This window comes from Gadus morhua, chromosome 13 (genome assembly GCF_902167405.1).
Source record: "Gadus morhua chromosome 13, gadMor3.0, whole genome shotgun sequence".
NCBI lineage: Eukaryota > Metazoa > Chordata > Actinopteri > Gadiformes > Gadidae > Gadus > Gadus morhua.
The window spans coordinates 8,127,530-8,154,612 of record NC_044060.1 but is presented as its reverse complement, the minus strand read 5'-3'; the positions used below and the strand labels follow the sequence as shown (position 1 = coordinate 8,154,612).

Genomic DNA, 27,083 nt, shown 5'->3' with positions numbered 1-27,083 from the left:
ATGGATGCATAATAACTAACTGCACCAGACTGCACACTCTGTTAAGAAAGCTATGAGAGGGGAGTGTTAAAAGGTGAGAAGTCTTTCACATGCAAACGAAAGTTACTAGGTCCGATTACGGATATTTGCAACCTAATTGTAGGCATCTTTGAGCAAAATGCCTCACCTCTACATGCTCCTTAATGAGCGTCTCTGAACGCTCACTCTTTAAGTCACTTTGGATAAAAGCGTCGGCTAAATGATGGTAAACATTGTTTTCCTCCTTTCCTGTTTTTCGCTCTGTGTTCTCTAGGGGGCAGTGTGGACTTGAGGTAAATGAAAGCGATTCAGATTTCTTTCTTTCATTTTCTACAGGAATGCCTCCAGAGATACCGAAGCTTCACTTCACTGCTCTTAAAGAAGAGGTAGGCTACTCAAACTATTGGCTTCTTCTTCTCTGGTTGTGTTGTATTTTCCAGAATGTTTACTATAATTTATTTATTTGTTTTGTTTATCTGTTAGGTTAGGGTTAGTTATCTAGGTTTCTTTATTGGTTTAGTTTATCTGTCGTTTTCATAACGGGATGTCATGGATAACACAGAATTATCTAAAAACAATCTGGGAGTTTTTCTGTAGGGCACATACAATTTTGTACTTCATTGTAGTCAAAAGGAAAAGTCACAGTAAGAATCCACTCAGGTGTCAAGCAAAAAAAATATTTATTGGTTCTGTCTTTTAAGTAGCCTATTTACAGCAAATGGGATACTGCAGGTCTGCACAGTGTATGAAAAGAGAGAATGCAATCAAACATAGAGCTTTAACGGCAAGCAATAGTCATATTTAAGAAATGAAGAGCTGCATAGGTGACATGTTTGTGAAAAGCTACATATCTGTATTCACTTCAATTAAGATATTACACCAAAAGAGAGGAATACTTTTTAAACCAATCTAGCTGCATACTATGCAGGGGGCTAAAATGCTGATATACTTTGAATAGTTCAGCAGTAATCTTATTGGGCAAAAAGTGTCGTGCAGTAAACATACAAAGATCAAAACCTGTTCGGCCATCTACTCAAATATCATGAATCACTGACCTGAAGAAAGGTCTGCCTCATTCACATAACACTCAGAAGAATATGCACGTGCTCAGCTTCTGGGATTGTGATTCTATTCTCGGTGTATACTTGATGGTGGAAAATAACGAGTTGCAAGTTATTCGTTATGTTTTGGGCTAGTTTCATATTCGGTTTTGGAACCTCCAAATAAAGGCAGCCTTCTTGTATCTAATTAGCTATTCAAGCCACATTTGGGATTGAAATATCATATTCTTGCTCACCCATCGCACATTCTGGTCTTTCATATTGCTTTTAAGACAAACCATCAATCCATTTTTACCATTCTATAATTGAATAAAATCACAAAGGCAACAATGTAGATAAAGCTATTGGCGTTGTCAAGATGTAGAATGGTGATGGTTCAGGAGAAACTCCCACTTCATCCTTCACCCGTCCTCATTGGACAAACTAAGACCACTTCATCCTTCACCCGTCCTCATTGGACAAACTAAGACCACTTCATCCTTCACCCGTCCTCATTGGACAAACCAAGACCACTTCACCCTTCACCCGTCCTCATTGGACCAACTAAGACCACTCTGCCATGGCATCATTCACAATACCCACCTCCAGTGCACTTTCAGAATTACAGTGGATAATGCAGGCTATGTGGCACTTGGTTAACATTACAGGTATATCCTAGAGGCTACCAATAAGGTGCCTGATATCAGTGAATAATATCAGTTCATTAGATAGTATTCATATTACCAAAATTTGGGACATTTTAGGAAATTATTTCAGGGCAAATCATGGTGTTGAATTCCACTTAAATTGAATCAAAGATACATTGTTACAGTGTTACATTAAAGATACATTATTTTCAAGAGCCCATTCAAATCAACAATTTTTTTTCTATTCTATTTTAAATTCTCCAATTTTGTTCTCGGGAAAAACTGAAACTGCATTTCAAGGCACTCTCTCAGGAATATGTCACCTGACGGTAAAGTTCAAGTTCTTTCAGTTGAGGACATTTCAAATGGTTGTTGTTGTGCTGTGAGCGATAAAAGAATAAGAGCAGGAAGCTATCGCATCGGGCAGCGGAACGCAGCCAGTCATATACGTTGAAGAAAGGACCGGAAGGACGAGGCTTCACAGTGATGGTTTTGCGGTGATGGACCGTTTCACTAATGTTGCAATCGGAGAATGCCTTGCTGCCGTTGCAATCGTAATCTGCAACACCTATAGCAAGTTATGTATTAAGATATCTGATGCTAACTGTACAAACACACAGGCTATGTACAGACCATTTGGAAGTTTATATACATGTCCTCTTAGAGACACATGGCTATCATGGGCACAAAACATAAACCGATTTTTAAATAGAAATCTCAAGTGCCGCACTTCAATTGGAAGTACGAACCAACCATGTAGTCTAGAGAAGCACATAACGGTTCTAATTGAGCATACGATAATTCATAAAACCTAAAACATTCTAATTATATTACTTTTAGATATCCGACTACTAGCAATGGTTTTTCACATGTGTGCAAAACATGAGGTATGTGTATGCTAAGTAGATCAAGTAGAACTCAAGACGTATGATAGGCTATGTACACTTGGAGGGGGGAGGGGGCACTACGAACACACATGCTGGTTAAATGCCTACAGCATATACACTGCAGTTCGTCTAGCGCTCGATTTTTTTTCTCCTCTTTTCTTTGTGTCGTGGTGGATGGAGGTCGCCGCTAAGGTTACAGAGTCCTCGTTTTGGGGTCGGGGGCCTCGAAGGGGGGGTGCTGGGTGGCGGGGGAGGGCACCCCGGGGAAGGCGAACACCCCCGCGGGGAGGGGTGCCAGGGGGCTCGGCCACTGCGTCACACAGAGGGGCGAGGACAGGTCGAGGGGGTAGCCGGGCCGGCAGCCCGCGGCGGCGGCGGCGGCACCGGGCTGGCTGAGTGTGGCCGAGGAACGCCGGTCACCCATTGGCCAGGACTGGAGGAGCTGCTGCTGCCGGCCCCGAGCGGGATCTAAGGCCGTCCGCGGTGGAACCTGAGGAGACCGCAGAGCGCCGCGGGGACAACCACAGAGCGCACGTTTACATCGAGGGCGTCTAGCAGACGCTTTTATCCAAAGCCACTTACAATAAGTACATTTTCTGATAAGTATGTGAAACAATAAACCGCTGTCAGTTAGGGCTGCTCGATTATGGAAAAATATCATAACCACAATTATTTTGGTCAATATTGAAATCACGATGATTCACACGATTATTTTTGAGTTTGAAAACATGATGTATTAATACAGCATGTCTATTCCAAAAACACTTTGTAACTGAGAACTTTGAAATTTCGCCTTAAAAAAATACACAAAATGGTCCAAAAGTAAACTAAAATAATGTACAGATATGTATCCAGCTTTTCTGCACTCTCTATAAAACATAAAAAAAAAAAAGAATTGTGATCGTTTGACGCTGAAATCGAAATCGAGATCAATATTCGATTAATCGCCCAGCCCTACTGTCAGTATAACAAAGATGTTAATAGAACCAAGTGCAAAGCACTCACAATCGCGAGGTCAATTCTACTGACCGTCTGTTGTTTATAATGCATGTTGCTTTATGTTTTCCATGAAGATGAAGATAAGTCTCCACTTTGTGTGCAATAAAATGTCTGTCCGTCTGTCCATCAAACATCATTCATGCGTGCAGATACAGACGGCCTGTTGAAAACATGCCTGTCTATCCAGAGTCTGGGTGTGGACCATGTGTGCAGAGCAGACGTGCTCCTGGGTGAGTCGGAGGGAGTTGCTGCGGGGTCTCTGAGTGACCACCAGCACCTCCTGGGCCCAGTTGTCCATCAGCAGCTGGAGCTCATCGGTCAGGCAGCCCTCGCTGATGCCCATCCAGTTCCCGCAGTAGCTGGCCTTCTTGTTGTTGCTGTTGTTGACCTGGGACTGGGCCGGGCCCCCCACCGGCTGGTGGGGTGGGGGTGTTGAGGTGGCCGCCGGCTGGCCGGGCGGATGACATGAAGCCCCCGGCCCTGCTCCAGACCCTGGATACACAGTCGCACCCGCGCACACACAGGCACACACACACACACACACACACACACACACACACACACACACACACACACACACAGACACGCACGCACGCATACGCATACACACAAGCATGCACACATTCAAACACACCAGGCGCAAGCACACACACAGACACAAAAACACACAAGTACAGGCAGGGGAAGACGTACACGCATAAACACATAGGTGCAAACATATTGATTAGTTTCCTCACAATCATATGAGTGGGAATAAATTTTTTTTTAAGGAAAAGTAAGAATTACATACTGCCCCGTTCCTTGCCGAGACACAGCCGTTTGAGTGTTGTCCCTGTTGGAGGAAAAACAGAAAGAACTTTAGACAAGACAAGCTAACGTACGGCTGGTATTACAGGTAGTAGTTACATAAAAGGAGGGTGCAACGGCCAACAGAATTATTACAGTAAATAAATTGGTTAGACATGATCACTATGTTATCTATGGGAAGGTCAATTAATGGTCTTTATTTAGAATGAATAGGTAATTAAATGTTCATGCAGGAAGGAAGAAGAAGGAGAGAGGAGGATAGAGGTTCCTGTGAAGCAAATCACTTGGGGCATGCTTCTTGACATGTCAAGAAGCATGCCGTATACTTCATTATTAATGGTAATATTTATCTTAATTCTAAATGTGTTCCTGTACAGCTGAAACTTGACTCATCTCAACCTCAAATGGGGTTTAAATAAACGCCCGGAGTGTGCAACGTCTCATAATGACCGTATTATTTTTAAATATTTTGGTAGGTGTGAAATGAAGGGACGAATCAGCTGTACGAGAAAACTACACATCCGATGCAACAAAATATATCCAGCTTGTATGAAAGAAGAGAGATAGGGATTAGGAAGGGAAAGCCACGAGGAAAGCTAGGGGAAAACCAAAGAGATACAAACAGATGGACAGAGACACAGGCCCACTGAGAAATCTAGCTCTTGGCTTGCTACTCGATTTATGGGTCACTCTCTCAGATGGTGGAGGGTTATTAGACCAGCCTGGGGGTGAAGAGAAGAGGGGAGAGGGCACCAGTGTCAGAGGATCATACCACAGACAAAAAAAAATTCATACAACGTAACATCCAATCCAAAAGCCATTTCAGTGAATAAAGACAGCATCAACTCAACGCACAGTTCCTTCAACTCACTGATGCAGGTCTTCCTCTGCTGATCAGTATCGGTAACTGTGGTAATGTAGTAGCATTAGCTTAAATACAAGTCAAATCTGCCAGGATACTGTCACACTTTGCGTTGATGGTCTCGTTTGCCTTTAGGTTCTACAGAATACAGCGTGACATGTAGCATTCAAATATAATTGACGGCTTGAACCCGTAAAACGACACGCTTGGTCACTTCATCATTGGCTGCCAGCTTAACTAAACACAAAGAAGAACATGATTAATCTCCTTGCTACGTACACAGTGTCGTGCGATCACCTTGTCCGGGGGGAGGTTGCGTTGAGGTCATCTCACCATGGAGACCGGTGTAAATATTATCCGAGGACAGGGAGCCCTTGAGCGAGCACGGCTGTTGGGTTTGAACGGGCTCTGAAGGGGGGCTGGGCAGGTGGCCGGTGCCAGACTGAGTACGGCTGCGTGTGGGGAGAGAGAGTTTGGCTGGAGACCCGTTCAAACTCACCGCCGGTTCACCTCCACCTGCAACGTACCAACACACCCAGATAAACACACACACGTTTTCAGAGATGTCATTCAGGACATTGTTTTGTACGCATTTATGCAATGTAACACGCACGGTTGAACAGTGCACAAACACACACACACACACACACACAAACACACACACACACATTGCAATCAGGGCCCATGAAGTCAGCAACTTTATCGGCAGCGTTATAAGAATAGATATTCACAAAAAATAAATAGCAATATATTGGCAACACGTCCACAGGATTTTCCTTATAAAAGGAGGGGATTCGAAGGAAGCAATGAAGTAGAAGGGAGTACGCCTTCATAGGGAGTGATCTTACTTTCGAAACATTTTTTTCTTGCCTCCAGGATAAGATAACCACGGTTCCCCACTTTTTTTCTTTCCCATGTAAGACTTGGAAGGTATTCTCTTCCTGATTGTATACTATTATTTAAATGAACACATCAAGTCTCCAAAGGGGTTGGACTTAAGACATTCTGGTGTTTCGTTTTCCTAACCACACTAACTCACACTAGACCCAACCAACAAGCTATAAAAGGTAAAATAACAAATCTTCAACAAACCTCATCTTTATCACAGGGATGAAAAGTAAAGACTTGATTTTGCATGAAATAGTAAAACTATGGGAGTATGCTCTGGAGTCCCAAACAGGCAAGAGCTTCTAGCCGACAGCTAGGGAAGAATTAAACCTAGTATAAGAGATATACTAACTAGGTTATAAGAGCTAAGACACATCGGATGAAAACAGGGAGATTGGTAAGCAGTGACTGAAATCCAACATAGGGGGCAGGCAAGAGTCATAGGGTTTTTATGTGCACACACACACACACACACACACACACACACACACACACACACACACACACACACACACACACACACACACACACACACACACACACACACACACACACACACACAGACATCCACACACACACAAACACAAACACACACACACTGAAATTGATACAGTATATTCTTAGCAGATACTTACTGGCTTTATTACTGTCGCTCATTTTAGTCGTAACGTTTTTAAACTGCTGCACCAGGGGGCTGAGGAGTTTTCCAGCTTTGAGTTTGTGCTTACTGGACCTCCTCCTGCGGCCAGTGGGGGGCGCTGTGTGTGAATGGCCGGGCGGAGGGTTCTTGCCAAGGCGGTGATACAGCAGTTCTACTTCTCCCCTCTGATTGGCCTGCAGCTCAGAGATCTCCTTCAGATGTCTGTGAGGGTGGAGCCACAAATAGAAAATCATGCTGTATGCTAAAAAAACTATGATAAAGACAAGGAATACTACAAGGAATACTACCAAACGGACGAATGTCAGCAAAGCGAGGTCGGGTGGTTTATTTATACAGCACCCATGAACAAAGCAGAAGCCTTACATAACCAGAGTGCTGGGTGCTGGGTGCTGTACATACTGTATGCACAAGTGGCGTTCTGCAAGAGAATCACGCTGAGGTCGACCGCGAGGCACTCACTTCTCCCGCAGCCTCTGCAGTTCTCTCTTCATGTCCGACTCCTCCATCTCCGAGTCGTTGTCGCTGCTGCCGTAGGCGGAGCCCGTGTGGCCCGTGCGGCGGCTCGGCGAATCAGAGCTCTGCACGCTGCTGCTGCGGCCCGGGCGCCGCAGGAAGGCCACCGCCCTCTTCATGAGGTCGCTCCCCCGGCGCTCGGAGCGCGCGTGGCGGGACGGCGTGGAGTAGGCCAGCTTCACCGGGCTGCTCTCGGCGCCCGAGTCCGAGGACAGGAAGCGGGCGTGCGCCGTGGCGTCCTGGTGCCCGGCGGCGGCGCCGGTGGCGGCGGGGGAGGTGAGGGAGTGCGGGATGGCGGGCCGCTTGGCCAGGGGAGGGGGCGTGTCCAGGTAGAAGTCGGGCGGGGCCGAGTAGCGGCTGCTGCAGGTCCTCTGCGTCAGGTCGTCCTCCGTGCTCACCACGGAGAAGCGGCCGATCCGGGTGGCGGCGGCGCCAGCCGCGCCGCCGGCGTCCGCGAGCTCCGCGCCGCTGGGGTGCGGCGGGGAGGTGGCCGTGCTCCAGCTCCTCAGCTTGACGTCCTGTCTGGGGACCACCTCGGGAGCCACGGGGATCATCTGCTGCTGGAGGGACAGACGGACGGGACGGAGAGGAGAAGGTCAGAGGGAGGGCGGCGCCCGACAGCAAAGCTCTGTGTCGGACGCCGTTGTTGTGGTTCCCGTCCCGCCGTACCTTGAAGCGGCCTCTGGTTCCGCAGCAGGAGGCGGAGTGAGGGACGTGTCTCCGGGAGAGGGGAGCTGCAGGGGGGGGGGGGCGGTTTCAACAACACTAAAGGCTCAGTTATGGTTCCAAGTCGACGCAACGCAATGACCGTGCAGATGCTTCCACGCAGTCGTGAACCTGTTTTGGTTCTGGGTCCGTTTTTTTTTTGCAAGCAGACCAATCAGAGCCCATGCTCACAATTCTCCGGAGGCGCAAGTCAGGCCCTTGCGTTGGCCGCACGGAGGGTCCGCAAGGACGTAATCCCCTGCAACGCAAGGGGGTTAAGGGTCCTTAACCCCCTTGCGTTGCGTCGACGTGGAACCATATAACTAAGCCTTCATCAAGGAAGGGTTGCGGGTTTACTTTGAACGGTTAAAAAAACATTCATTACAGGGATATGATTGGTCTGTTAAATGTGTGTGAGGTGGACGAGCGGACGCAGTACGTACCGCAGACTGCCGAGTCACTCAGGGTGCTCAGGCTGTCCATCCTCTCCGGGATCTGGGGCTGGGGGGGGGTCAGACAGAGGAACGATTAAGCCAGGGTAATAAACAACTGTTACCGCTGACAACGGGGAGGACATGGTGCCCGGACATCAAACCATGACTAAGCACTGATGTGGAAAATAGTGAGATGAAATATCAGCCAGCATCTGGTTTAGGGTTTAATCTTAAACTTGAATCTCAGCGATTCAAATTTTTTTGCTAGGAAAACATTTCGATTTGCCTTTGATAGTCTCATCGTGTGTGTGTGTGTGTGTGTGTGTGTGTGTGTGTGTGTGTGTGTGTGTGTGTGTGTGTGTGTGTGTGTGTGTGTGTGTGTGTGTGTGTGTCCGGTGTCACATTGGGACCTTCCATTGGGGAGATGGGTTGCCAGATGTGGCCCCCCATGCCAGTAACACGATACTAATGTTAAACTGTCTGTCGTTTTACAAAGAGACTGTGCCTTCCCTGAAGTAAGCTTTGAAAAACCCTGATAGGACAATTGATCATTTTTAAACCATGCAGAAATGAGGTATAAAAAACAAATACGATTGGACCATCAGTCAACGATCAGTCCGACCAATGAGATTCGACTATGGATGAACGGCATCCCATCCACGGCCCCGACTACCCTTTACCAGCTGTTCCCCGGCGCGGTACCGCCCTTCTCCCATGGGCCCCGGGGTCCCGGCGGCGCTGTCCGGCCCGGGGGGCGACTGGACGTACTCCGTCCCCGAGCCGGGGGTCTCGGCGGCGGTCCCCGACGGGTACATGGGCGCGTACTCCTGGTACAGCAGGTTCCTCAGCTTCTCGTCCAGCGTCTTGATGGTGCTGTCCACGAAGCCGCCGCCGCCGCCGCCGCCGCCGCCGCCGCCGCCGCGGCCCAACCGCCCGTCCCCGTCCGACTCGCCGGGCCCCGCCGGCAGCTGGGTCGGCCCCGGGCTCTGGGGGAGGGAGGAGCCTTTGGCCCCCGCCACGCTGGAGAAGGGCTGGTGGAGCACCACGGGCTGCTGCTGCTGCTGCTGCTGCTGAGCAGGAGGAGGTGGAGGAGGTGCAGCAGAGCGCTCCACCTTGGTGGAGGAGCAGGAGGCGTAGGAGGGGGGGGGCATGGCGGCCTCCTGCGGGGCCGGCGGGGGCTCCGACGCCCTTACGTCCAGGGACAGGGGCATGACCAGCGGGCAGCAGGGCACCTCGTCCACCATGGAGGCCGTGCACGCCATCTCCGTCATCTGCTGGGCGGCGTGCTGCCCCGGGGACCCGGGGGCCGGCGGCGGCGGCGGCGGCGGGGGGGGGGCCTGGGTCTCGTCCAGGGGGCCCAGGGAGGCCAGACCCCCGGGGGGCTGGGGGAGCTGCATGTGAGGCTCCTCCGACTGGAGCGGGGGCGGCGCCGAGATGGGAGGAGACAGGGCGGCCAGCAGGAGGGGGTCCGTGTTGGACATGATGGGGGGGCTGCAGAAGGCGTAGCCGTCGTAGATGAAGCCCCCGCTGCCCCCGGACATGGTGGAGGAGGAGCCGTGGCGATGGCCGCCCTCGTCTGGGTGGACGAAACGAGTCCAGCGTCAAAAGATCGAAAATATAACGGAAACACAGGAATAAGAACCATCAGCTCCCTTAAAGATACACGTGGTCGTGGATCTGGAGTCCCCAGTGGAAACGCCACTGCAGACGAGCGTGCGCCATACGAACCGGAGCTGTCTCTGCGCTCGTTAGGTTAATTGGTTCATGACGTTGTTGAGAAGACACACGAAAAGAGAAGTGGCCTTTTTTTACTTTGTTTACTCCCCTGGAGTTTACTCGGCCAGTGAGGTATGAAAAGTTATTTTTGTGTTTAATAATCAATGTGGAAAGCATAACTGACAGTTATTGAGTTAATTGCACGTTTTGTATATTTTGTTCAAATGCTATTCTCTGTGAGAATGTTCTTGCTTCTTTAACACATGTGATTACTATGTTTTTATTTAGTTCTCACGGCATGTGTGGTGGCATCTTACAAGACGTGATACAGCTAATAAATGCCCAAAAAAGAAGAACGCCTTGCGTCTGTGATGGGTTAACCGGAGGGAGCTACATGAGTACAGAGCTGCTGTCCCAATCGGGGGGGGGGGGTCACGGTCACCTCTGGCGGTGGGGGGCCCCGGGGGGCCCCCATCAGCCGGCTGGGTGGCGGCTGAGCTCCCGGGGGTGGTGGTGGCCTCGGAGGGGGTCTCCTGGCTGGATGTCGGGGTCTCCTCCACGGGGCAGATTATAAACCAGCGTTTTCCTGTATGGAGAACTGGGCAGTCAGAGAAGACCAGGGGCGTGCGTTTATCAGGACAGGTCTGGGTGGAAGATCGCCCTCAGGAAGGCAGCCGGCCAACATGCAGTGAGTTCAACAGGTCCGATGACACGGGGGAAAAGTACAATCGGAGAATTACCATTCTGCTGATAGACCGGCTGTGACACCCCGGGAGGCTGATTCTGCAATAGGAAGACGTGATTGCTGTGTAAGAGTCACAGTTCAGTCAAACAGCACAATTTAATGTCTCTCTTTCTCTGTCTGAGTCACTCTCTTTCTGTGTCTGTGTCTCTCTCTTTGTCTTTGTCTCTCTCTTTCGGTGTCTCCGTCTGTGTCTCTGTCTGTCTCTCTCTCTCTCTCTCTCTCCCTCTCTCTCTCTCTCCCTCTCCCTCTCCCTCTCCCTCTCTCCCTCCCTCCCTCTCTCTCTCCCTCCCTCCCTCCCTCTCTCTCTCTCTCTCCCTCTCCCTCTCCCTCTCCCTCTCTCCCTCTCTCTCTCTCTCTCTCTCTCTCTCTCTCTCTCTCTCTCCCTCTCTCTCTCTCTCTCTCTCTCTCTCTCTCTCTCTCTCTCTCTCTCTCTGTCTCTCTCTCTCTCTCTCTCTTTCTCTCTCTCTCTCTCTCTCTCTCTCTCTCTCTCTCTCTCTCTCTCTCTCTCTCTCTCTCTCTCTCTCTCTCTCCCCCTCTCCCTCTCTCTCCCTCTCCCTCTCTCTCTCTCCCTCTCTCTCTCTCTCTCTCTCTCTCTCTCTCACCTCATTCATTAGCCCTTCAATCTGGCCTAGTTGGGGACTTCCAACCAATGTGGAGACGGTTTCTCCTTCCACACCGTCCTCATTCAGCATGTCCTCAGCCTTGTCCACGATGTCCTTCAGCTGGTCAATGAAGATCTCCTTCTCTACGTGTAAGATGAAGCCATTTTCTACCTGAGAAGAAAAGCGTACACAAATAGACTTACTTTAAAAAAAAATGTAAAAAGTAAGAATGCCGCTGCAAGAAAAATACGATCTTCTGATTCGAAATTGTTTTTATGTAATGTAATCATTACAGCTCTAGTATTAAATGCATGCTTCATCCTGCATCCATAAGGCTAGATCTGGGCTCAAACCACCGCAGGTCAAAGGTCGTATTTACTTAACCATATATGTGGCGATTTCCTCTGGAGCGTCGCCGTCCAGATCGAACTTGAACGTCACCATTTTGTGGTTGTGCGTTTCCAGCTGGCACTCCACCATTTTGTCCCCCTTGTTCACCACCTACAGGCAGGGAGGGGAGGAGACCCACGGTCACATGACAACAGGAAACATCAGGGATGTAGTAGGCGGGGGGCACCGGGGCACGCCTTCCGTCTACTTTTTTCAGCATGTTCCAAAATATATAAATTAAAAAAATATATATATATAGACAATGTGTTTGTCGTGACTGCAGGCCAAGCCTGACTGTAAACTGGTGCTAGTGTGGCGATGTTAGAAGCTTTAGTTATTCTGGATTTGCTCCATAAGTGTGTTGAGTGTTTTATTTGTTCAGATCTGTCGGCAGGCCTATTACAATTACTAGCCACAGTTTCCGTATCTGAGTTTGCGCGTGCACGCGGGATTCCTTTTTGATGACCTCGTACACAGTCCCCCCCCACTAAAAAGATCCCCCCTACACCACCGGGATACACATCGGGCCTGGGTCATGCGTCGCCAGGCCGCCGGCGGACTCACGTTCAGCATGCTGAGCTTGGGTTTGCTGATCTTCTCCTGACGGGAGCGTGTGCGGGAAGACTTGCGGTGGTGCTTCCGGTGTTTTCCGTCCGTCCGCACACCGGCGGTCAGACCCTCACAGCCGTCGCTGGTCTCCTTGCCCGACGCCACGTCGGAGTGGGTGCTAGAAGCACACACACGTTAACGCAACAGCGTTTATATCTGCTGCGGCGTGGCTGCTGAAGGGGACACATTATACCACCAGGTGTGAGAGTGATTAGCCGTTACAAGCCGAAAATCAGCCTCTTCTGACATCACAAGTGGGCGTGTCCGCCTAGATGTATGACGGATAGATGAGCAATGTTTGCTACGGTCCACTAGGTAGGCTGGTAGGCTGATGCATCCACCACACATCTAGGTGGACATGCCAACTTGTGATGTCAGAAGAGGCAGATTTTCAAAACGGCTTGTAAAGGCTAATCACACTCACACCTGGTGGTATAATATGTCTCCTTTAACACACAACCTTTATATCTGTTGGGCTTGGCTGATGAGTGAGATTTAAAGAGCCGTTTGAGTGTGTGTGTGTTTGCGTGTGTGTGTGTGTGTGTGTGTGTGTGTGTGTGTGTGTGTGTGTGTGTGTGTGAACGATTGGGCCACACACCTTTCATAAGCATAATTGGGTAAAAGTATTGGCTTCTCTGGAAGCACTTCCTAAGGATAGAAAAGGGTGAGGTACAATAATCAATAATACGCAGCATCTCACTTTAGGGTGCAATAAACCGGAATACGATGTATAGGGGAACCTAATCACATTTGCAACATGGTGCTTTTTATACAGTTAACCACAATGATAACAGAACAGACGAGTTGTATAAATGTGATCATACAGTCGATTAATGCGGGGAGAGACCCAGATTAAGAGCTGTATCTTTACCTCCGCAGCCGGCTCTGTTTGTTGCGCTGCAGACGCTGATGCAGAGTCTAAATTTTGCTGAGTTGCAACCAGGGCCGCATCAGGAGCCTGGGGAATAGTCTGCATGCCAGCCGACTGAAGAGCTGGACGAGGTCCTGGTGCTGGGACAGCTTGCTCAACAGCGAGCTGAACAGACACTGGCTGTTCCCCCGGACCCGCGGCGACGGAGATCAGAGCCGGGGCCGGGGAGGAAGGCTGGCCTGCAGCACAATATGCGCTAGGGCTCTGGGTTGTAGTTAACGTAGGCAACATGGGGCGGCCGCCGTTGGTCTGCGTGTGGGTCAGAGGTAAGGCCGAGGCGGCGGACGGCACCGATGCAAGGCCTTGAACCGGGACAGAGGCGGGCGGTGGGGCCTGGTGGTGGGGCAGGGCCGTACCTTGGCCCGGCCCTGGAGCCTGCGCTAAGGCAGGGGCTTGAGATGCCCCCTGAACGGAGGTGGGCTGGCTCGGGGCCTGGGCAGGGAGGTTCAAGGAGGACACTGCAGATAGGTCCAGACCGGCTGCAGCAGCAGCAGCAGCAGCTTCCGCCTGCAAACCGCCTCCCCAGGCGGAGGTCTCCAGGGCCAGTGCCGGGGGCTGGTTCTGAGCCAGGCCGTGGACATGTCCCCGGCCCTCCTGGGTAGGCCCCGCTTGCACCTGGAAAAACAGCCATTGTTTAGATATCTTTATGCGCGAAGCCAGGCGGTGATAAGCTCTAGTGCTGCGTTCAAGGGGATTTCAACCAAATCACAATTTGAAGGATGGGAGTTGGATTGAAATCAGGCGAAGCCAGCAAATGGGGACAATAACGGTGGAAAAGCATCTCCATCCAAAAGTTAAAAGTATTTGCACGTAAAAAACGTGTCTCATTTAGAGAAAGTAGACAAATAATGAGAGGAAAAACCATCGCCAGGACCTGGATAAGCGTATGCCCGAATCTATCCGATTCTACAGGTCTTAACCCCTTTGCGATGGTGGTACCTGAGTGACATATTCACCTTGACAGGCGGCTCTGCCCATTCCTGCTCAGGGTTGGGGGCGGGGTAAAGGGTGGGTTGCACCTGGGAGAGAGGCAGGGTATGGGTGAGATGGAAGGGGCAGAAGTTGGGCTGGGAGATGGAGGGGTACCCGTGATCCCCCCCACGGGGGGGGCCCGAGGGGGGCGTCGGCGCGGGGAGACGCGGAGGCGGGGGCACCCACCCGGACACAGACACGGGGGTCAGCGGCGTGCCGAGCGCTGGCGTGTCCGGCAGGGCGGCGTTGAGGATGAGGGGCAGGGAGGGGGGCGGGGCCCTGGGTGGGTAGTGGGGGGTGCCGGGGGGCAGGAGGGGGGTGACGGGGCGCATGTAGGCAGATGAAAGAGGAGTGGGGGGGCCGGAAGGGGGCTCGTAGCCCAGCGGGGGAGTGTTAGGGTATGGTGAGGGAAACTGAGAAAGAAAAGGGGAAAACGATATATAATATAAAGGACATAAAGTAAGAAAGCAACATTTTTAAGAAGACATTCAGACCCTTTGGTCGGTCTCTAGCTAATCCTAAGGCCTTCTTGTGGCCTATTGATTATCCCTAGTCACAGTATTGATCTAAATAGCAGGCTCAGGTGACACAATAACACACCTGTGGGTTCAGAAGAAGAGGAGGAAGAGTGGGATCAGCGTTGGAGAAGGGTAGGGAGAAACTTGTCGTCATGTCAGGCGGACTGAGGTGAGGTATTGCCTGACCGGCGGACGACTGGAAACACAGGAGATATAAAACATGGACAGCAGAGGGACAAATAATTAAAGACACTCAACAGGCTAGATATGTAATCATTATGTAATACTTAATATGCTCATGTTTTATGTATTTGATGCATTACGAAACCACTTTGGTATCAGGTCATGACTCTGGTAATGCTTTAACCCGTCCCAGAAACAAGGGTTTCAGCTGTTTCCTTAACCAGAACTAACATAGGAATGTTTTCCCACAAAATATCAAAATGGTCAACTCTGGATGATGCTCTGTACAATTCATGAGCAGGTCAACGGAGGACCGTGTGTGTTTGTGTGGCTCTGTGGGGCCAGCCACGGGCCCAGTCTGTGGCCCCGGGCCCCCGCCTGCAGCCCCCGGGTGCTGCTTCTACCTGGGGAGGGATACCAGTTGTTTGGACATGATACTAAGTAAAGTGCAAACAAATGAGGGGGGGGAGGAAACACAAAAGACAACGTTAACGACATCACAACCAATTCATCTCTGCTGTAGTGAACCACAACGCACACAAACACACAACGTATCCATCACTGTCACATACGCAACGCACACAAAGACACAGCATATCTTCCACTACCGGCACATACACAAAACATACAATGTATCCACCACCACATACACAACGCAGACAAACACACAACGTCTCCACTAGCAACACATACACAACAATCAATCATTGCTCTGCCACGACCATCGCGTACACTTTAACATAGAAATCCCAAAAATACACACAATCACACACACACACCTGCACGGACAAATACTGATTCATTCAAAAACCAACAAATGAACTAAGCTAAAATGCTGGTATTTATGAAACCATATGAGGAGGAGCCACGATGAAACTTAGCAATATTTGAATCTTTCTATCCATCTATCAAAGTCAACAGACTCCTACCTGCTCGTGGCTAGGCTGGGCGGCGAGTGGTGGTTGAGCCGTGGCGTCCGCAGGCAGGTAGCTTTGTGCTGTGGGTCTACTCTGGTATACTGACGGCGCCGCTGGAGCACCAACGGCCGTCTGTCAGGGACACAGAGGAGCCAGGCTCAGGGCTCCATTCATGTACAAGAAGAAAGGAGGACCACTGGAGGAATACTCCGTTTAAATACACTTCTCAAAGCGACGTCTACTCGTGCAAATCAGTTTGTAACAATACAGGACACGAGGCCCATCTCCAGCCCTTCAGTGGTGTCAGGCCGAGGCTCGGAGCCGTCTCCCCTCTGTAGTTCTGGGGCAGCGGGGCACTGGCACCTTACCAATTACCATCAGAGAGAGCAGCACTTATTAAATCATGCGGGAAGAAATAGCGAAGGGAAAGCCCGACCCGTAGCCGCGATAAGGCAGAAGGAAGGAAAGTTCTGCTGAAGAGTTACACCATTTATCTTTTGAATCTAACACTATTTGATTGTTTGCTAGCTCCATGAATGACTTATGTATTGATGTTTACAATTGAAACGTCTGTTTGACGCGTGGTATTAACAACTCCTGCTCAGGGACTACAGACGGGGTATTTGCTCCTAGCTACTTCTATTACAATAAATACGTGTTCACCTTCCTAGTGAAATAAACAAATGCAAGATTTATATATAAAGAAAAGGAGTAATACTGAAACACTACATTCAGCAGCACATTCAGAAAGCCAAAGCAGAAGGACCCAATGCCAAAGGGCTCAGCACTTCAAGACGGACAGACCTGTCAACGTGGAAAGTGATTCCGTATTTGCAATTAGAGGCGCCATGCCACGCACGGATGATTGACACCATTAGTTTGTTAGTCTGCGTCTGCCGCTAATTGCCCTTTTCGATTTCCCAGCACTTCACAATGTTATACACTTGTTGATACCATGACACCCACACACACCGTCGAAACAAACCACCTTCCTCTGCGGGGTAAACAGTGGGGAAGTGCATGCTCGGTTAGCCACGGAGGACAGCAGGTGTTAAGCAGGTGTTGAGCAAAGCAGGTCAAGAATCATGATGGAAGTATACGGAGCTTCCCCTGGCCCCAGTCTGCCGCATTAGGCTGTGGACTGGAGGTACACGGCGACACACACCCGCGTCGCTATACGCTTACCGTGGGACCCGCTCTGCCCTGGCTGCCGCGTGGGGACAGCTGGCCCGTCTCCCACGCCTGCCCCTGGTCGTACCTCTCGGCTCGCCGGGACGGGCTGGCGTCCGCCTCACGGCTGCGAGCGGGGAGATGCGCGGCTCCCGTTTCCAGGGGGCTCATTGAACAGGTTCGGCCGCGTCTCACGATGTTCTGAAGACACTGATGAAGGAGACCCAGCCCTCCGTCGCCGTTAACGCCCGCGTGGCCGAGCTCTATCCAAGAGCCGGACGCGCCGCGCGAGGGCGAATGGTCCGGGGATCCTGCCAGGCTACCGGGCAGACGTCCAGAGGTCGTTGTTGTTGACGTGAGCGTGGGCGACGCGGACGAGTCGCTGGCGGGGTTTTGGCACACGAGACACCCGGAGCGCTGGTGCACGAGATGGCCCTCGTCCTCTGACTCGTCCTTCTGGAGGAGGGACACGCGGGCCTCGCAGCGGTCGGGGGACTCTGACCTGCGCTGGGAGCCGAGACGCCACCCAGAGGGGCACCTCGAGGGCATCAGGCACGGGGCAGCATCGCCCTCGGGGAGGGTTGCAGAGTCATAACGGCAGCCGGGGCGGTGGTGGTGGTGGCAGCGGGGGTGGGGAGGGTGCGTATGAGACGGAGGCGACGTGGAACCGGGAGATTCACAGATAGCTTCTGAGCTGAGGCTACTAGCGTGTAGCGTGTCCGTCTGGGCTTCTACACTCGCTGCGTGACCCCGACCCCTCCTCGGACAGGGGTCGCGGTGCGGAGGATGCTGCATAGGGAGAGACATCGTCCGACATCGGAAGACCAATGAGGCACATCCACGCGTTAGGCACGGAGTGCTTTCATTGTGGAGCGGATCCCCCTGGCATTTATAGGACTCACTGGAATGGAGCTGCTAATGTGCAGTTCGGCAAAAGAAAATGAACATGCTGTTATCTTACGAAGTTGACGGCAGAAAACCAAAATAAAGGTTTTTTTTACCCCCAGGGCTGACACTTTGAGCACACTGAGAGTGCTGGTACTCACTGTTGGGGACTGGTAGGGCCCCGGGGCTCCGAGGAGTGCAGACGGTTGGTAGGCTACTTGGAGTGGTTGGGTGTTCTGCTGGTAGGCTGCCTTCTGCTGCTGCTGCTGCTGCTGCTGCTGCTGCGTGGAGGCCTGTGCGTAGCTGTCGTGCGGGGGCTGTGCTGTAGGCGTCGGTAGGGCCTCTTGGGGCATGTGATCAGGCAGGGACGGGGGGCTGTACAGCGTCTGGACGGCGGGCTCCGGCAGCGAGGGGTAGGCGGCGCCGGCCCTCTGCTGACTGTCGTCAGGTTGCACGGTGGAGCTCACAGCGCTGTCGGCTGGAACGGTACGCAGAAAAAACAGTCGACGTTAACACGGACACCCACACACCCACACACCCCCACACACACACACCCACACACCCACACACACACACACACACACACACACACCCACACACCCACACACACACACCGGGGAGCAGAGGGGAGGATGAGGAAGGAATGGGAATAAGCGTTTTGCTGATTGTTATTCAGATCAACTTCGGGATGATGACTCATAGGTCCGATGATTTGTTTCCTTCACCGGCAGCTCACTTCTGGCTCAGTTCTCCACACACAGAATAACACGACGACCGTCAGTCGTTTTGTCTCCACTTCCCAGCCCGCAGCACTAAACCAACCATTAAACACGTCCTTAATTATCATGTTTCCATCACAAAAAAGCTTTCCACGGCTTAATCAGCTTAGGGTGTTTAGCGACTGAGCCTGGAATGCGGGTCTGTGTGTGTGATTGTGTGTGTCTGTGTGTGTGCGACACAACGGCTTCTCTCACATGTCATGGAAGGCGCGTCCGGCACCACGTAGCAGACGGCGACCGGTGGCTCCTCCTCCTGGTCGCAGTCCGCCGCCCCCGCCGCCACCCCCCCGCCCCCGGGCCGCACGGGGGCCGCGCCCGGCACCCGTAGGACGTCCGCCGCCTGCCGCTTCTTGGCGGGCGGCTCGCCCTCTCCGGGCGCCACGGTCCGCTCGCGTCTCCATTTGATCAACGCCACGCGGTCCCGGATGGACTTGGCCACGATCTTGGCGTCGCTCTCCAGGAAGAAACCCGACTCCACCTGCAGGACGGACGCCGGGTTTAAATGGGACGTATTACAACACCAGGTTTGAGAGTGATTAGCCGTAACAAGCTGCCTCTTCCGACATCACAAGCTGGCGTGACCACCGTCCTCGATGTGTGCTGGATAGATCACATCTAGGTGGACACGCCCACTGGTGATGTGCGAAGAGGCCGATTTTAAAAGCGGCTTGTAACGGCTATTCCAACTCACACCTTTTGGTATAATATGTCAACTTCAATTTACTTTGATGTATCGGAGAAAGTCAATTAAGGACTCTGATGTATTGCCGTAATGGCTCCCGACTGATAACAATGCTCTGAATGAAATATGGATTACCCTGCAGTTTCCCAATCTAGAACATGGATGTGTATCCCATGCTAATCAAAATGTTTAAGGCTACTAATCAATCCAGTCAACTTACTTGAGCTGATCTTGTTTCAATCAATGGAGGACAAGGCTCAATCCCCTTTTAGTGGGCCTGTCCACATAATTGAGTCCCAAGGGTAAAAGGGTGGAATTATGATTATCTTGCCATCAATAATCTCCCTTTCTGGGAAGAAGCGTGTAAATCTATTCTGACGGCCATGCTGTTTCCTCTCCCTAAGACCACGTCATTTGAGTTACCAGGATGCGATTGGTCAAAACAACAGCGGGGGGATGGTTTTTTTTATCATGAAAAAATAGGAAATCAACAGGCCAAATTCTTATTTTTTGTTTATGGTAGGCCCTATTAGCCTACATTTCGAACAGTTGAACATTCATCTTTAATGCAAACTAATAAGACATCAAACATTTAATTTTCCCAAAAAGACAAATAAACAGAGATGATCCCTCCCATCCCCAAATCGCACCCTGCGAGTTAGTGTGTTTACCATCTCCTGAGCGACCCCGTCTGGGACCTCCGTCTCGAGGTCGTAGCTGAACTCGATGACGCCGGTGTCCTTGTACTTCCCCTTTAACTTCTTGGGGTCCTCCACCCACAGCTTGAGGGCGATGGCCGACTTCTTCCCGTCATCCTCCTCCGCCAGCTCCACCCTCACGCCGGTGTCCTCGGCGAAGAAGGCGTGGTTCAGAAGATCCTTGATGGAGTATCTGTGGAAAACGTATGCACACGCAAGAGGTCAAGGTCGACACTTAATGAGGTGCAACCGAGAGAAACGCAAACAGTAAAAAATGACACCAAAATACTGGCGTGACACAGGCTTGAGACTGCAGAGGAAATTAGTTGTTTTAGGATGGCCACAATTCAAATGAGAGGGGACACTCACACACACATCCCCCCCCCCCCCCCCCCCCCCCCCCCCCCCCCTCCCAAACCGACATTCAAATCACATTCAAAAACGTCCGGATCACTCACCTCTCCTCCCATCGATGACAAATGCATTCGCCGATTATTTCCTTGATCTCCGGGTCGCTGACTTTACAGTAGCTGGCGGGTTTTACTCCCTGAAGTGACACAGAACACGACATAAAACACGTGTTTGTGATGCATCATGTCGGGTCACGAGTTAGCAGGTCAGCATGTAACCTGGCACATGTTTGAGGTGTCAGATATCTTTTTGAGTACAGACTCCAAACAAAGGCGCACACACCTACAAACACACAAAAGGGAACAAAACAACTACGGAAACCACAACAGCAGACCAATGTCTTAAGTTGAGCTCAGTGTGTTTAAAATCCACAACAATCAGCCAACTGTCAGTCAAAAACAATAATAAGACAGAGTGAGTGACGGTAGACCTCGTGCACTCACGCTGGTGACTTTGCGGTAGATCTGAGCAGCGTTCTGGCACTCAGAGTAGGGGTACTCGGAGGTGGCCATCTCCAGCATGCACATCCCAAAGGCGTAGACGTCCACGGCCTCGTCGTAGTGTTCCTCATACATCTCCGGGGCCATGAACTCTGGGGTACCTGGGGAGCAGAGGGTGATCGATGAGGCAGACGTAAGGAGATGATTCACCTCCTTTTCTGAACGCTTGATTGATGCGTTATTGGATTCCTGTTCTTGTGCAACATTCTTAAGAATTGTACTTTTCTTTGGTCTATAAGTGGGTGATAATCTTAAAATGTTACTGTTCCTGATGATTGATTTGTACGCAATCTGTCTATTATATTTGAATCCATTTAAACATATGTATTAGTCTCATTTAAAAGGATCCAGCTATTGTTAGATATATTTTTTTTTTCTCAAGTATTACTCTGAAACAACAGATACACGCAAAACATCGAAATGTAAAAACCTGCCAGGAACCTGCAGAGCATGCATGTAACTAGCACAATCGATCTCTTCCATTGCGGAAAAAAAAGACCCTGCTCAGGTTTCAACTCAAAGTCATCAAATATGCAGCACGTGTATAAGCCAGCTGAGCCCCACTACTGATACTACTACTACTACTGCTACGGGGTACTAACCGATGACACTCTTAGCGAAAGAGGCCCTCTTAAGGGTGGCCAGGCCCAGATCCCCAATCTTGACGGATCCCGTGGGGCCCGTGATGAAGATGTTGTCACACTTGAGGTCCCTGTGGATGATGGGGGGGGTCCGGGTGTGCAGGAAGTGGAGACCCTTCAGGATCTGTCTGCACCAGCTCCTTAGCACTTTGGGCTTCATCACCTTGAAGCGCTTCAGATACCTGGGAGAAGATGCATCAAAATAAAGTTTGGTGTGTTAAGACGCTAGGGTGGTTTATCAGAGAGAGGGGGGCTAGAGAGAGGGAGAGAGACAGAGAGAGAGGGAGGAAGACAGAGAAAGATGGGAGAAACAAAGACATAGAGAGAGGAAGAGAGGCAGAGAGAGACAGAGAAAGAGGAAGAGGGAGAGAGAGAGAGAGAGAGAGAGAGAGAGAGAGAGAGAGGGAGAGAGCGAGAGACAGTTAGAGAGTAAGAGGGGGAGGGTGGGAGAGAAAAAGACAGAGAGAGGGAGAGAGAGAGAGACAGAGAAAGAGGGAGAGAGAGAGTGATGGAGAGAGCGAGAGAAACAGTTAGAGAGTAAGAGGGGGAGGGAGAGAGGGAGAAAGACAGAGAAAGAGGGAGAGACAGACAGAGAGAGAGAGGGAGAAACAAAGACAGAGAGAGAGGCTGAGAGACAGATGGAGAGCGAGAGATGGAGAGAGAACGAAGCCGTAAAAGGTATTGTTTGCGAGATCGAAGGGGCCCCTTAACAGGCTCTGATTTTGTTATTTAGTGTCTTTAATTCTTACGTTTTAAGTGTCCCTGAGGTCATGAGCTCCGTCACCAGGACGATGCACTTCTTCCCTCTCACCGGGGACTCCCAGAAGTCGTAAAAACGAACGATGTTGGGATGCTGCAGTGCTTTCAACATCTCCGCCTCCTCTTTGAACCGCTGCCTCTCCACCTTCGAGAGCTTTCGTTCCTGAGGCATTAAGAAGACAGGAGAAGGGGGATACAGTAATTCACTGAGCAGCTCTATTCACTCCATTTCCCCTCATATCGCTTCTCAGACATTTCTCAAGTCACACGGTTTATCGTATAACTCTGTTGATACTTTATTTACCCTATAGGAAACGGGAACACTGTAAGACAGAAAATGGTTACGGTGAATAAACTCTGTCTCGTTTTAAGGCTAAAGGAGGAACTAATAGCTGCAGTGAGTGAGGAGAAGCCTTAGAAAGTGTAACGTGTGAACTTAGTGGGCCGAGCTCTGTCAGAGATTTGACTACTGTGTTGATAGTAAACACTGGCCGGGCCCTAGAGCAGGCCCTAACGTAGGGGACTGAACCGTGTACTCCTCCTATTACAACCGTGTACTGGAAATATTCAACTGCAAAGCCTTTTCTGTGGTGCTGGAAAGGTGTATAGCTATGGAAAATATTTTTTAAATGAAAGACATAACCCTAACCGGTGTGTATCCTAACCGGAATTTCAAGTTTCACACACTTCTGCTACTACGAAGGAACGCCTTTGTAGAACAACACAGCTATTGTTGGTTGTATTACTTCATATATTATTATAGTATGTATATTATTAGTTTGTATAATGTTCAAACTAATAGTATGTACATTATTAGTTTGTATAATATGTGAAAAAAAGGGAAACAATTCAATATTTACAGTAAATTGTGCTTCTGGATTATTAGATTTGGTTGGAAAGCGTAATCCTAGAAAACAGCATCAACCGGTTAGATAAATGTATCACAGCCTGATCAATATTGGGGCCCAGCCTTAACCGAACTGTCGTATAAATAGAAAACCGCTGACACCAAAGATCCTCCACATTTCTGTTTCTCTTTACTCAGCAGGGCTGATACGGCCATCATCTCGTGACCCTAAAGACGGCCATAAAACCCACTGGCCCTCTTTTTACCAAGCCTATGCAGGGAACCATGAGTGTGCATATATTTTCTTAAGATGTCTGTAATAGGCATGCAAATCCTCTACTTCTACGGCTCCTGGCATTGATCAGAAGGACGTAGCATCATATTTCATATCCTCGCTAGGGCTGCAGCTAACGCTACAACTACTCTACAGCATGCATAGCATCTGCTCCACAGAAAAAAAAAAGAATAAGACAATGGATGTTGCAAAATCACAACACGTAACCCTGCTGTAGGTGCTCCGGTGATACATGTAGGGCAGAGGGTGTTTGTTCAGAGGGCTGTGAGAGAGCCGCTGGTGGAACAGGGTTTCAAAGACAAATAAAGAGATGACACGGGGTGGACTGCCATCTGATCTGCTTCTCAAAGCAGGGTGCGGCCATAACAGGATCTCACAAGCAACACATAATAACGTGTTTGTGTTTACACATCATAAAATGAAGGGAGGGGGGCAGTTTGGTAGATGAGATTTGTCTGGCGCTAGCGATTAGGATCCAGCGCTCTGGTGTTTGGGACCTCTTTAAAACCCTTACGGTCGTCTTTAAACCCCCGTCTAACAGAAGCTTGGGCTTAACCGCTGTCCTCGTGTGACCTGCCCTCTCCCACACCTTTCAGTTTGGCTCGCACGATCGGCGTCTGCAGATTGTTGCGTCAGCAGCAGCCCTGCTCTCCCCAAACACCTCTCTGCACCTTCGTAAGGACCCCCCCCCCCCCCCCGGCGGGATTGGCCTCGTATTTAGTCGTACAATTAGCTCATCACAGTTTCTAAGTAGTATATGGATCTGTGCTGTAGAGATTTACCATCAGGCCAATTACCCCTGAGTCATGCTGGGGACGAGTCCCACCGCGGTGGAGCGCTACCTGAGGATGAGTCGGATAACTGAGCGACCTGGGTGGTCATCTGTCGAGGACTCAACAACATTATGAGGATTCGATCTTATGAGGATCATTTAAATTGCATCTTGCTCTTTATTTCTTTGACCAATATTGGCCGCTGTGCTTTTCGCTTTGTCTCATACTCTCACACACACACACACACACACACGCACGCACGCACACACACACACACACGCACACACACACACACACACACACACACACACACACACACACACACACACACACACACACACACATAATGCATCCTTGCCACAGGAAATGAAATACAGTACAAGTATTGTAGTAGTTGTAGTGACATGTAGTACAAGTGCCAACCATTTACATTTTATGTTCTTTTGTTTTTTTAGTTAAAGGTAACTGTATGATACATACGATATGAGCTCTTTACAAAATCACTGCCAAACTTATAATAAATAGCAAGTCTTCCTTATTAGCATAAGTTGCCCAAATGTGACAATTCCTGTTTCTTCTTATTCAATTTGGATACATTGGATCTGCGGTTGGAGGGTTGCATGTTTGTGTGTGTGTGTGTGTGTGTGTGTGTGTGTGTGTGTGTGTGTGTGTGTGTGTGTGTGTGTGTGTGTGTGTGTGTGTGTGTGTGTGTGTGTGTGTGTGTGTGTGTGTGTGTGTGTGTGTGTGTGTCTGTGATATATATGGAAAGTGAAGTCAAGTGTGTAGACCATGTTGCTTTTGAGTTATGATCTAGGGCCTGAGTCGATGACATGAAGAACCATGACCACCCACCTGCAGCTCACACCACGCCACCTCGACCCACGTGTCAGTGTCAAGGCCCTTGTAGACCGTTTTGAAAGACCCTCTCCCAAGTTCAATGTCGAACTTGAGGAAACGCCCTCCGGGTGAGGTTGACACTGCTTTCATGCCGGCTTCCTCCTCGTTCTCGTCACTCCCTGCGGTGACATCCGACGGCACGTCTCCCTTGTTGTCTCCGTTGGAGACGTTGTCCTCGTCCGTGTTCACGCTGTCCGTGGCGCTCAGGCTGAGCTTCACCAGTGCGTCCACCGCCAAGACCTCTGTCTCAGCCCGGTCCTCTTGGGTGGCCCTGAGGGTCTCAACCACCGTCCTGTTGCTCCGAGTTCGATCCACGATGGTTCGCAGCTGGAAGCTGAGAACCGGGCTGCTGTGGAGACTCTCCGTCTGCTCGGGCTGCGGGTCCTCCGTCTCGGAGAACCACAGGCTCCGGCGAATGAACCGCTGCCGGACCATCCCTCGGTAGTCCGCGGCGGGGTATGCCGTGGGGTCGCTGGACCCCCGCATCGCCTCGTTCTGTAGGTTAACGTTGTAGTCGGCCGCTCCATTCTCGTATATATGCCCGATGGCGTTTGCATTTTCGTCCGATTCCAGATTTGGGACCGAGGAAAATGTGGATCCCAACGGCGCGTCCGAATCGTCCGCCGACTCCATCCGTATAGTGAAACCTCAAACGCTTAGCGGAAACATCAAGCCTCACAGCCTCTTTCCAGTCATAGGAGAGAATAAGCTCACCTTATGCTTGGCTCATAGCGCCTGCATCACCTGCCGGGGGATGACGCAGCTTTCTCACATGTGACAAAGACTCAACCTGGATGTGATATCTTGAGTCTTCGGGAGAACTTCTCAAATGTGAAACGAATGTCAAACTTGGGATGAAGGGCGCATCGCTCCGTGCTCCTCTGTAGCCCCTCTCACCCGCCGATCACCCGTGCCACAGTAGCACGTATAGCCCGTAGTTTAGTCCGGTGCCATTGTGGTTTGAACGGTATAGGCTACCTTCATTAAGTCATGTGTTTCGTTCCTCTTAACGCTTTAGTCCCCGTGTTGATGGCGTCTAGGAAAATTGTATGAAAGACCCCCGAAGGGTAGGAAGGCGAGGTGGGTGTGCGCGCTTGAGTCCAGGACTCTCAGCGGTCTCTTTGAAGACACGGTCACGCGACATGAGCCCAGTGCGCAGCTGTCATCCTCTGGACGCAAAGGTGCGATTCACAATACTGGTTAATAATAAAATAAATAGTTTGGTAGGCTAGTTCCCAGGAGACAAAACAAATCAGAATTTGTCGTTAATGAAGTGACCTGAAAACACCCTGTATTACCACCAGAACTAATACTTTCGTATTCTGAGCGTTGTCTTGGGAGCGGGGGAAAAAAGGCGCTTATCCGATTATATGCCCACTGCGGCAGCGTGCGTCCGGCGTTGGAATATGATGTGCGTAGCAGCGCGTCGCCCATGCACAGACCTCGCCAGATATAGTCCGTGTCTTCCAGATCCTTTCACCCTGCAACCATGTACCGACACACTGATACTTGTTCAACCTTCGACGCAAAGCCAAACGCCCCTAGCAACAACACGCACCCAATGCCTGCCCCACGTTCCGCGGCTGCACCCTCAGCCTCCTAGGATTCGGCTTGTTGTGGGCCTCATCACCGTCGCCTCGTCCGCCCCATATCGTGACGCAGCACATTTCCAACGGGAAAGCACCGCGCTCATCCCTGCTGT

General features: G+C 50.5%; 1 protein-coding gene across 8 annotated transcripts; it reads right to left on the bottom strand.

Annotated features, from left to right (window-relative positions):
* Positions 1 to 681: 681 nt before the first annotated feature.
* On the bottom strand, positions 682 to 27,045 carry wnk2 (WNK lysine deficient protein kinase 2). 8 transcript variants are annotated; one of them, XM_030375068.1, is made up of 29 exons: positions 25,337 to 27,045; positions 22,560 to 22,732; positions 21,772 to 21,992; positions 21,113 to 21,270; positions 20,717 to 20,805; positions 20,232 to 20,451; positions 19,074 to 19,356; positions 18,261 to 18,577; positions 16,057 to 16,176; positions 15,532 to 15,564; positions 15,027 to 15,140; positions 14,411 to 14,839; positions 13,395 to 14,069; positions 13,122 to 13,171; positions 12,479 to 12,641; positions 11,909 to 12,025; positions 11,525 to 11,695; positions 10,918 to 10,960; positions 10,620 to 10,775; positions 9,142 to 10,037; positions 8,471 to 8,528; positions 7,992 to 8,056; positions 7,269 to 7,882; positions 6,784 to 7,010; positions 5,540 to 5,776; positions 5,022 to 5,120; positions 4,382 to 4,423; positions 3,767 to 4,083; positions 682 to 3,082 (listed from the first exon to the last, which is right to left on the bottom strand). In XM_030375068.1, the coding sequence occupies exons 1-29, from the start codon at positions 26,012 to 26,014 to the stop codon at positions 2,786 to 2,788; spliced, it is 7,062 nt and encodes a 2,353-aa protein (XP_030230928.1). In that variant the 5' UTR covers positions 26,015 to 27,045; the 3' UTR covers positions 682 to 2,785. The 8 variants fall into 8 exon arrangements, with proteins under 8 accessions (XP_030230928.1, XP_030230932.1, XP_030230931.1 ...); XM_030375072.1 differs by having other exon boundaries at positions 5,046 to 5,120; XM_030375071.1 differs by having other exon boundaries at positions 5,558 to 5,776.
* Between the last annotated feature and the right edge of the window lie 38 nt (positions 27,046 to 27,083).